This window comes from Salvelinus fontinalis, unplaced genomic scaffold, assembly GCF_029448725.1.
Source record: "Salvelinus fontinalis isolate EN_2023a unplaced genomic scaffold, ASM2944872v1 scaffold_0311, whole genome shotgun sequence".
Lineage (NCBI taxonomy): Eukaryota > Metazoa > Chordata > Actinopteri > Salmoniformes > Salmonidae > Salvelinus > Salvelinus fontinalis.
The window spans coordinates 47,679-59,988 of NW_026600520.1; the positions used below are offsets into that span (position 1 = coordinate 47,679).

Below are 12,310 nucleotides of genomic sequence, written 5' to 3' on the forward strand. Positions count from 1 at the left end.
GACCACTATCTATGTATGGAATAACTATAATAGACCACTATCTATGTATGGAATAACTATAATAGACCACTATCTACGTGTGGCATAACTATAATAGACCACTATCTATGTATGGAATAACTATAATAGACCACTATCTATGTGTGGAATAACTATAATAGACCACTATCTACGTGTGGCATAACTATAATAGACCACTATCTATGTATGGAATAACTATAATAGACCACTATGTATGGAATAACTATAATAGACCACTATCTATGTATGGAATAACTATAATAGACCATTATCTATTTATGGAATAACTATAATAGATAGTTGTCTATGTATGGAATAACTATAATAGACCACTATCTGTGTATGGAATAACTATAATAGACCACTATCTACGTGTGGAATAACTATAATAGACCACTATCTATGTATGGAATAACTATAATAGACCACTCTCTATGTATGGAATAACTATAATAGACCACTATGTATGGAATAACTATAATAGACCACTATCTATGTATGGAATAACTATAATAGACCACTATCTATGTATGGAATAACTATAATAGACCACTATCTATGTGTGGAATAACTATAATAGACCACTATCTATGTATGGAATAACTATAATAGACCACTATCTATGTATGGAATAACTATAATAGACCACTATGTATGGAATAACTATAATAGACCACTATCTATGTATGGAATAACTATAATAGACCACTATCTATGTATGGAATAACTATAATAGACCACTATCTATGTATGGAATAACTATAATAGACCACTATCTATGTATGGAATAACTATAATAGACCACTATCTATGTGTGGAATAACTATAATAGACCACTATCTATGTGTGGAATAACTATAATAGACCACTATCTATGTGTGGAATAACTATAATAGATAGTTGTCTATGTATGGAATAACTATAATAGACCACTATCTATGTGTGGAATAACTATAATAGACCACTATCTATGTGTGGAATAACTATAATAGACCACTATCTATGTGTGGATTAACTATAATAGACCACTATCTATGTGTGGAATAACTATAATAGATAGTTGTCTATGTATGGAATAACTATAATAGACCACTATCTATGTGTGGAATAACTAATAGACCACTATCTATGTGTGGAATAACTATAATAGACCACTATCTATGTGTGGAATAACTATAATAGACCACTATCTATGTATGGAATAACTTTAATAGACCACTATCTATAAGGCCCCTTAACCGAACTCTAGCTGGTCTTAGCCAACTTTCCTAAATATTCTAGCAACTCACTCATCCCGCTTTTGAAACCGCCTCCCAGGTGTCTTTGCACAAACTTTGTTTTAACAGATATGACAATTTGAAATACCATTTAAGAAAACATGGGTTAACCTTTGAATGTTTCACTATGGATGTAAATGTGTTTTATTGTTTGGTTTCCTAGGAGCAGCTGTGTTTAATAAAGCCTCATTCTCTACCAACACTTCAGTTAAATCATTTCATTTCACAAAATCCATGTCATAACAGACCAAAACATTGTCACAAAACTACATCACTGAGAATGTTACAGAGTAATCACTGACAGAGACAGCTCTGTCCATTAACATCATTGCCTCTGATCCATCTAAAGAGAGAGAGAGAAGAGGTGGCGACTCCTGCAATGCTAGTCCTGCTGCATAGAGTTCAGCACATGTTTAGTTGGCAGACACTGAAGGCAGGTTAATATAACTCTTCATGGGGGGTAGTGGTTTGATCTTGCGTCCGGCCCAGCCACCTTTCCTCTTCCACAAGCCGCTGGAAGGCCGGATGCCGAGCCAACGGTTCCTGCCAGCTTTACCAATGATCCGTTTGTTGTGATCGATGTTGGACACCCGTCCCACTGTGACCATGCATGTCTCAAACACCTGGAAACAGAAGACAAGAGCTGGTGAGGTGCAGTCAGAGCATCAGCTTCTAGAATCTAGATCTGGTGAGGTGCAGTCAGAGATTCAGCTTCTAGAATCTAGATCTGGTGAGGTGCAGTCAGAGATTCAGCTTCTAGAATCTAGATCTGGTGAGGTGCAGTCAGAGATTCAGCTTCTAGAATCTAGATCTGGTGAGGTGCAGTCAGAGCATCAGCTTCTAGAATCTAGATCTGGTGAGGTGCAGTCAGAGCATCAGCTTCTAGATCTGGTGAGGTGCAGTCAGAGCATCAGCTTCTAGAATCTAGATCTGGCGAGGTGCAGTCAGAGCATCAGCTTCTAGATCTGGTGAGGGGCAGTCAGAGCATCAGCTTCTAGATCTGGAGAGGTGCAGTCAGAGCATCAGCTTCTAGAATCTAGATCTGGTGAGGTGCAGTCAGAGCATCAGCTTCTAGAACCTAGATCTGGTGAGGTGCAGTCAGAGCATCAGCTTCTAGAATCTAGATCTGGTGAGGTGCAGTCAGAGCATCAGCTTCTAGAATCTAGATCTGGTGTGGTGCAGTCAGAGCATCAGCTTCTAGAATCTAGATCTGGTGAGGTGCAGTCAGAGATTCAGCTTCTAGAATCTAGATCTGGTGTGGTGCAGTCAGAGCATCAGCTTCTAGAATGTGTAAACAGATGGTCAAACCATTTAAAATCATCGTAAAGACCTCTAAAATCATTGATTATGACATCAGTAATTGTCTTAAAATAAATAAATTGATATTATTTTGAAATAATATATTTTAAATAAAGGGAGGCAACAGATAATCTGGTCCAAATGCAGACACAGTGGAAGGATAAAATACAATGTTTAGATGCAACAAACATTGATCAGATAGTGATTGGATCTTAATGATCAGATGACGAGACTCACGGTAACGTAGTGTAAACGAGGCTACGTACAGCCAAACCAGAAGACAACAGTGGGTATATTACCTGAATCTGCTGTTTAGACGGACAGTAATCTCACCTGAATCTGCCGTTTAGACGGACAGTAATCTCACCTGAATCTGCCGTTTAGACGGACAGTAATCTCACCTGAATCTGCTGTTTAGACGGACAGTAATCTCACCTGAATCTGGTGTTTAGACGGACAGTAATCTCACCTGAATCTGGTGTTTAGACAGACAGTAATCTCACCTGAATCTGCTGTTTAGACGGACAGTAATCTCACCTGAATCTGCTGTTTAGACGGACAGTAATCTCACCTGAATCTGCTGTTTAGACGGACAGTAATCTCACCTGAATCTGCTGTTTAGACGGACAGTAATCTCACCTGAATCTGCTGTTTAGACGGACAGTAATCTCACCTGAATCTGCTGTTTAGACGGACAGTAATCTCACCTGAATCTGCTGTTTAGACGGACAGTAATCTCACCTGAATCTGCTGTTTAGACGGACAGTAATCTCACCTGAATCTGCTGTTTAGACGGACAGTAATCTCACCTGAATCTGCTGTTTAGACGGACAGTAATCTCACCTGAATCTGCTGTTTAGACGGACAGTAATCTCACCTGAATGTGTTGTTTAGACGGACAGTAATCTCACCTGAATCTGCTGTTTAGACGGACAGTAATCTCACCTGAATCTGCTGTTTAGACGGACAGTAATCTCACCTGAATGTGCTGTTTAGACAGACAGTAATCTCACCTGAATCTGCTGTTTAGACGGACAGTAATCTCACCTGAATGTGCTGTTTAGACGGACAGTAATCTCACCTGAATGTGCCGTTTAGACGGACAGTAATCTCACCTGAATCTGCCGTTTAGACGGACAGTAATCTCACCTGAATCTGCCGTTTAGACGGACAGTAATCTCACCTGAATGTGCCGTTTAGACGGACAGTAATCTCACCTGAATCTGCCGTTTAGACGGACAGTAATCTCACCTGAATCTGCCGTTTAGACGGACAGTAATCTCACCTGAATCTGCCGTTTAGACGGACAGTAATCTCACCTGAATCTGCCGTTTAGACGGACAGTAATCTCACCTGAATCTGCCGTTTAGACGGACAGTAATCTCACCTGAATCTGCCGTTTAGACGGACAGTAATCTCACCTGAATCTGCCGTTTAGACGGACAGTAATCTCACCTGAATGTGCCGTTTAGACGGACAGTAATCTCACCTGAATCTGCCGTTTAGACGGACAGTAATCTCACCTGAATGTGCCGTTTAGACGGACAGTAATCTCACCTGAATGTGCCGTTTAGACGGACAGTAATCTCACCTGAATCTGCCGTTTAGACGGACAGTAATCTCACCTGAATCTGCCGTTTAGACGGACAGTAATCTCACTTGAATCTGCCGTTTAGACGGACAGTAATCTCACCTGAATCTGCCGTTTAGACGGACAGTAATCTCACCTGAATCTGCTGTTTAGACGGACAGTAATCTCACCTGAATCTGCTGTTTAGACGGACAGTAATCTCACCTGAATGTGCCGTTTAGACGGACAGTAATCTCACCTGAATGTGCTGTTTAGACGGACAGTAATCTCACCTGAATCTGCTGTTTAGACAGACAGTAATCTCACCTGAATGTGCTGTTTAGACGGACAGTAATCTCACCTGAATCTGCTGTTTAGACGGACAGTAATCTCACCTGAATCTGCTGTTTAGACGGACAGTAATCTCACCTGAATCTGCTGTTTAGACGGACAGTAATCTCACCTGAATCTGCTGTTTAGACGGACAGTAATCTCACCTGAATCTGCTGTTTAGACGGACAGTAATCTCACCTGAATCTGCTGTTTAGACGGACAGTAATCTCACCTGAATCTGCTGTTTAGACGGACAGTAATCTCACCTGAATCTGCTGTTTAGACGGACAGTAATCTCACCTGAATCTGCTGTTTAGACGGACAGTAATCTCACCTGAATCTGCTGTTTAGACGGACAGTAATCTCACCTGAATCTGCTGTTTAGACGGACAGTAATCTCACCTGAATCTGCTGTTTAGACGGACAGTAATCTCACCTGAATCTGCTGTTTAGACGGACAGTAATCTCACCTGAATCTGCTGTTTAGACGGACAGTAATCTCACCTGAATCTGCTGTTTAGACGGACAGTAATCTCACCTGAATCTGCTGTTTAGACGGACAGTAATCTCACCTGAATGTGCTGTTTAGACGGACAGTAATCTCACCTGAATGTGCTGTTTAGACGGACAGTAATCTCACCTGAATCTGCCGTTTAGACGGACAGTAATCTCACCTGAATCTGCCGTTTAGACGGACAGTAATCTCACCTGAATCTGCCGTTTAGACGGACAGTAATCTCACCTGAATGTGCCGTTTAGACGGACAGTAATCTCACCTGAATGTGCCGTTTAGACGGACAGTAATCTCACCTGAATGTGCCGTTTAGACGGACAGTAATCTCACCTGAATGTGCCGTTTAGACAGACAGTAATCTCACCTGAATCTGCCGTTTAGACGGACAGTAATCTCACCTGAATGTGCCGTTTAGACGGACAGTAATCTCACCTGAATCTGCCGTTTAGACGGACAGTAATCTCACCTGAATGTGCCGTTTAGACGGACAGTAATCTCACCTGAATGTGCTGTTTAGACGGACAGTAATCTCACCTGAATCTGCCGTTTAGACGGACAGTAATCTCACCTGAATCTGCTGTTTAGACGGACAGTAATCTCACCTGAATCTGCTGTTTAGACGGACAGTAATCTCACCTGAATCTGCTGTTTAGACGGACAGTATTCTCACCTGAATCTGCTGTTTAGACGGACAGTAATCTCACCTGAATGTGCTGTTTAGACGGACAGTAATCTCACCTGAATGTGCTGTTTAGACAGACAGTAATCTCACCTGAATGTGCTGTTTAGACAGACAGTAATCTCACCTGAATCTGCTGTTTAGACGGACAGTAATCTCACCTGAATGTGCTGTTTAGACGGACAGTAATCTCACCTGAATGTGCCGTTTAGACGGACAGTAATCTCACCTGAATGTGCTGTTTAGACGGACAGTAATCTCACCTGAATGTGCTGTTTAGACGGACAGTAATCTCACCTGAATCTGCCGTTTAGACGGACAGTAATCTCACCTGAATCTGCCGTTTAGACGGACAGTAATCTCACCTGAATCTGGTGTTTAGACAGACAGTAATCTCACCTGAATCTGCTGTTTAGACGGACAGTAATCTCACCTGAATGTGCTGTTTAGACGGACAGTAATCTCACCTGAATCTGCCGTTTAGACGGACAGTAATCTCACCTGAATCTGCTGTTTAGACGGACAGTAATCTCACCTGAATCTGCTGTTTAGACGGACAGTAATCTCACCTGAATCTGCTGTTTAGACGGACAGTAATCTCACCTGAATCTGCTGTTTAGACGGACAGTAATCTCACCTGAATCTGCTGTTTAGACGGACAGTAATCTCACCTGAATCTGCTGTTTAGATGGCAGCTGTACAATCGCTGTTCCGCTGACTTTACGAAGTAACACTCCACTCGTACCTACAACCACAATAAAACTGATTCAATAGTGATCAGACTCATTATTACTCCACTTCTAATGTATGAGATGGAGATTGTTCACCTGCAGCCCAGATAGGGATCAGGGTTAGGGGACAGTGGTAAAGGTTACCTGCAGCCCAGATAGGGATCAGGGGTTAGAGGACAGTGGTAAAGGTTACCTGCAGCCCAGATAGGGATCAGGGGTTAGAGGTAAAGGTTACCTGCAGCCCAGATAGGGATCAGGGGTTAGAGGACAGTGGTAAAGGTTACCTGCAGCCCAGATAGGGATCAGGGTTAGAGGACAGTGGTAAAGGTTACCTGCAGCCCAGATAGGGATCAGGGGTTAGAGGACAGTGGTAAAGGTTACCTGCAGCCCAGATAGGGGTTAGAGGACAGTGGTAAAGGTTACCTGCAGCCCAGATAGGGATCAGGGGTTAGAGGACAGTGGTAAAGGTTACCTGCAGCCCAGATAGGGATCAGGGGTTAGAGGACAGTGGTAAAGGTTACCTGCAGCCCAGATAGGGATCAGGGGTTAGAGGACAGTGGTAAAGGTTACCTGCAGCCCAGATAGGGATCAGGGGTTAGAGGACAGTGGTAAAGGTTACCTGCAGCCCAGATAGGGATCAGGGGTTAGAGGACAGTGGTAAAGGTTACCTGCAGCCCAGATAGGGATCAGGGTTAGGGGACAGTGGTAAAGGTTACCTGCAGCCCAGATAGGGATCAGGGGTTAGAGGACAGTGGTAAAGGTTACCTGCAGCCCAGATAGGGATCAGGGGTTAGAGGACAGTGGTAAAGGTTACCTGCAGCCCAGATAGGGATCAGGGGTTAGAGGACAGTGGTAAAGGTTACCTGCAGCCCAGATAGGGATCAGGGGTTAGAGGACAGTGGTAAAGGTTACCTGTAGCCCAGATAGGGATCAGGGGTTAGAGGACAGTGGTAAAGGTTACCTGCAGCCCAGATAGGGATCAGGGTTAGAGGACAGTGGTAAAGGTTACCTGCAGCCCAGATAGGGATCAGGGTTAGGGGACAGTGGTAAAGGTTACCTGCAGCCCAGATAGGGATCAGGGGTTAGAGGACAGTGGTAAAGGTTACCTGCAGCCCAGATAGGGATCAGGGGTTAGAGGACAGTGGTAAAGGTTACCTGCAGCCCAGATAGGGATCAGGGGTTAGAGGACAGTGGTAAAGGTTACCTGCAGCCCAGATAGGGATCAGGGGTTAGAGGTAAAGGTTACCTGCAGCCCAGATAGGGATCAGGGGTTAGAGGACAGTGGTAAAGGTTACCTGCAGCCCAGATAGGGATCAGGGGTTAGAGGACAGTGGTAAAGGTTACCTGCAGCCCAGATAGGGATCAGGGGTTAGAGGACAGTGGTAAAGGTTACCTGCAGCCCAGATAGGGATCAGGGGTTAGAGGACAGTGGTAAAGGTTACCTGCAGCCCAGATAGGGATCAGGGGTTAGAGGACAGTGGTAAAGGTTACCTGCAGCCCAGATAGGGATCAGGGGTTAGAGGACAGTGGTAAAGGTTACCTGCAGCCCAGATAGGGATCAGGGGTTAGAGGACAGTGGTAAAGGTTACCTGCAGCCCAGATAGGGATCAGGGGTTAGGGGACAGTGGTAAAGGTTACCTGCAGCCCAGATAGGGATCAGGGGTTAGAGGACAGTGGTAAAGGTTACCTGTAGCCCAGATAGGGATCAGGGGTTAGAGGACAGTGGTAAAGGTTACCTGCAGCTCAGATAGGGATCAGGGGACAGTGGTAAAGGTTACCTGCAGCCCAGATAGGGATCAGGGGTTAGAGGACAGTGGTAAAGGTTACCTGCAGCCCAGATAGGGATCAGGGGACAGTGGTAAAGGTTACCTGCAGCCCAGATAGGGATCAGGGGTTAGAGGACAGTGGTAAAGGTTACCTGTAGCCCAGATAGGGATCAGGGGTTAGAGGACAGTGGTAAAGGTTACCTGCAGCCCAGATAGGGATCAGGGGTTAGAGGACAGTGGTAAAGGTTACCTGCAGCCCAGATAGGGATCAGGGGTTAGAGGACAGTGGTAAAGGTTACCTGCAGCCCAGATAGGGATCAGGGGTTAGAGGACAGTGGTAAAGGTTACCTGCAGCCCAGATAGGGATCAGGGTTAGGGGACAGTGGTAAAGGTTACCTGCAGCCCAGATAGGGATCAGGGGTTAGAGGACAGTGGTAAAGGTTACCTGCAGCCCAGATAGGGATCAGGGGTTAGAGGACAGTGGTAAAGGTTACCTGCAGCCCAGATAGGGATCAGGGGTTAGAGGACAGTGGTAAAGGTTACCTGCAGCCCAGATAGGGATCAGGGGTTAGAGGACAGTGGTAAAGGTTACCTGTAGCCCAGATAGGGATCAGGGGTTAGAGGACAGTGGTAAAGGTTACCTGCAGCCCAGATAGGGATCAGGGGTTAGAGGACAGTGGTAAAGGTTACCTGCAGCCCAGATAGGGATCAGGGGTTAGAGGACAGTGGTAAAGGTTACCTGCAGCCCAGATAGGGATCAGGGGTTAGAGGACAGTGGTAAAGGTTACCTGCAGCCCAGATAGGGATCAGGGTTAGGGGACAGTGGTAAAGGTTACCTGCAGCCCAGATAGGGATCAGGGTTAGGGGACAGTGGTAAAGGTTACCTGCAGCCCAGATAGGGATCGGGGGTTAGAGGACAGTGGTAAAGGTTACCTGCAGCCCAGATAGGGATCAGGGGTTAGGGGACAGTGGTAAAGGTTACCTGCAGCCCAGATAGGGATCAGGGGTTAGAGGACAGTGGTAAAGGTTACCTGCAGCCCAGATAGGGATCAGGGGTTAGAGGACAGTGGTAAAGGTTACCTGCAGCCCAGATAGGGATCAGGGGTTAGGGGACAGTGGTAAAGGTTACCTGCAGCCCAGATAGGGATCAGGGGTTAGAGGACAGTGGTAAAGGTTACCTGCAGCCCAGATAGGGATCAGGGGTTAGAGGTAAAGGTTACCTGCAGCCCAGATAGGGATCAGGGGTTAGGGGACAGTGGTAAAGGTTACCTGCAGCCCAGATAGGGATCAGGGGTTAGAGGACAGTGGTAAAGGTTACCTGCAGCCCAGATAGGGATCAGGGGTTAGGGGACAGTGGTAAAGGTTACCTGCAGCCCAGATAGGGGTCAGGGGTTAGAGGACAGTGGTAAAGGTTACCTGCAGCCCAGATAGGGATCAGGGGATAGGGGACAGTGGTAAAGGTTACCTGCAGCCCAGATAGGGATCAGGGTTTAGGGGACAGTGGTAAAGGTTACCTGCAGCCCAGATAGGGATCAGGGTTAGAGGACAGTGGTAAAGGTTACCTGCAGCCCAGATAGGGTTCAGGGGTTAGAGGACAGTGGTAAAGGTTACCTGCAGCCCAGATAGGGATCAGGGGTTAGAGGACAGTGGTAAAGGTTACCTGCAGCCCAGATAGGGATCAGGGGTTAGGGGACAGTGGTAAAGGTTACCTGCAGCCCAGATAGGGATCAGGGGTTAGAGGACAGTGGTAAAGGTTACCTGTAGCCCAGATAGGGATCAGGGGTTAGAGGACAGTGGTAAAGGTTACCTGCAGCTCAGATAGGGATCAGGGGACAGTGGTAAAGGTTACCTGCAGCCCAGATAGGGATCAGGGGTTAGAGGACAGTGGTAAAGGTTACCTGCAGCCCAGATAGGGATCAGGGGACAGTGGTAAATGTTACCTGCAGCCCAGATAGGGATCAGGGGTTAGAGGACAGTGGTAAAGGTTACCTGCAGCCCAGATAGGGATCAGGGGTTAGAGGACAGTGGTAAAGGTTACCTGCAGCCCAGATAGGGATCAGGGGTTAGAGCACAGTGGTTATGGGTAAAGGTTACCTGCAGCCCAGATAGGGATCAGGGGTTAGAGGACAGTGGTAAAGGTTACCTGCAGCCCAGATAGGGATCAGGGGTTAGAGGACAGTGGTAAAGGTTACCTGCAGCCCAGATAGGGATCAGGGGACAGTGGTAAAGGTTACCTGCAGCCCAGATAGGGATCAGGGGTTAGAGGACAGTGGTAAAGGTTACCTGTAGCCCAGATAGGGATCAGGGGTTAGAGGACAGTGGTAAAGGTTACCTGCAGCCCAGATAGGGATCAGGGGTTAGAGGACAGTGGTAAAGGTTACCTGTAGCCCAGATAGGGATCAGGGGTTAGAGGACAGTGGTAAAGGTTACCTGCAGCCCAGATAGGGATCAGGGGACAGTGGTAAAGGTTACCTGCAGCCCAGATAGGGATCAGGGGTTAGAGGACAGTGGTAAAGGTTACCTGCAGCCCAGATAGGGATCAGGGGACAGTGGTAAAGGTTACCTGCAGCCCAGATAGGGATCAGGGGTTAGAGGACAGTGGTAAAGGTTACCTGCAGCCCAGATAGGGATCCGGGGTTAGAGGACAGTGGTAAAGGTTACCTGCAGCCCAGATAGGGATCGGGGGTTAGAGGACAGTGGTTATGGGTAAAGGTTACCTGCAGCCCAGATAGGGATCAGGGGTTAGAGGACAGTGGTAAAGGTTACCTGCAGCCCAGATAGGGATCAGGGGTTAGAGGACAGTGGTAAAGGTTACCTGCAGCCCAGATAGGGATCAGGGGTTAGAGGACAGTGGTTATGGGTAAAGGTTACCTGCAGCCCAGATAGGGATCAGGGGTTAGAGGACAGTGGTAAAGGTTACCTGCAGCCCAGATAGGGATCAGGGGTTAGAGGACAGTGGTAAAGGTTACCTGTAGCCCAGATAGGGATCAGGGGTTAGAGGACAGTGGTAAAGGTTACCTGCAGCCCAGATAGGGATCAGGGGTTAGAGGACAGTGGTAAAGGTTACCTGCAGCCCAGATAGGGATCAGGGTTAGGGGACAGTGGTAAAGGTTACCTGCAGCCCAGATAGGGATCAGGGGTTAGAGGACAGTGGTAAAGGTTACCTGCAGCCCAGATAGGGATCAGGGGTTAGAGGACAGTGGTAAAGGTTACCTGCAGCCCAGATAGGGATCAGGGGTTAGAGGACAGTGGTAAAGGTTACCTGCAGCCCAGATAGGGATCAGGGGTTAGAGGACAGTGGTAAAGGTTACCTGTAGCCCAGATAGGGATCAGGGGTTAGAGGACAGTGGTAAAGGTTACCTGCAGCCCAGATAGGGATCAGGGTTAGAGGACAGTGGTAAAGGTTACCTGCAGCCCAGATAGGGATCAGGGTTAGGGGACAGTGGTAAAGGTTACCTGCAGCCCAGATAGGGATCAGGGGTTAGAGGACAGTGGTAAAGGTTACCTGCAGCCCAGATAGGGATCAGGGGTTAGAGGACAGTGGTAAAGGTTACCTGCAGCCCAGATAGGGATCAGGGGTTAGAGGACAGTGGTAAAGGTTACCTGCAGCCCAGATAGGGATCAGGGGTTAGAGGTAAAGGTTACCTGCAGCCCAGATAGGGATCAGGGGTTAGAGGACAGTGGTAAAGGTTACCTGCAGCCCAGATAGGGATCAGGGGTTAGAGGACAGTGGTAAAGGTTACCTGCAGCCCAGATAGGGATCAGGGGTTAGAGGACAGTGGTAAAGGTTACCTGCAGCCCAGATAGGGATCAGGGGTTAGAGGACAGTGGTAAAGGTTACCTGCAGCCCAGATAGGGATCAGGGGTTAGAGGACAGTGGTAAAGGTTACCTGCAGCCCAGATAGGGATCAGGGTTAGGGGACAGTGGTAAAGGTTACCTGCAGCCCAGATAGGGATCAGGGGTTAGAGGACAGTGGTAAAGGTTACCTGCAGCCCAGATAGGGATCAGGGGTTAGAGGACAGTGGTAAAGGTTACCTGCAGCCCAGATAGGGATCAGGGGTTAGAGGACAGTGGTAAAGGTTACCTGCAGCCCAGATAGGGATCAGGGGTTAGAGGACA

At 47.0% G+C, this 12,310-nt stretch overlaps 1 protein-coding gene across 4 annotated transcripts in view; it reads right to left on the reverse strand.

Moving 5' to 3' along the window:
• Window positions 1-1,410: 1,410 nt before the first annotated feature.
• Window positions 1,411-12,310, reverse strand: part of mrpl2 (mitochondrial ribosomal protein L2) — a 35,139-nt gene continuing 24,239 nt past the window's right edge. For all 4 annotated transcript variants that reach the window (XM_055913401.1, XM_055913402.1, XM_055913400.1 and 1 more), the window contains 2 exons: window positions 6,365-6,438; window positions 1,411-1,921 (listed from right to left, as the gene is read on the reverse strand). In XM_055913401.1, the coding sequence (XP_055769376.1) occupies window positions 1,712-1,921; window positions 6,365-6,438 (284 nt within the window). In that variant the 3' untranslated portion in view covers window positions 1,411-1,711. The remainder of the gene's footprint in view (window positions 1,922-6,364; window positions 6,439-12,310) is intronic.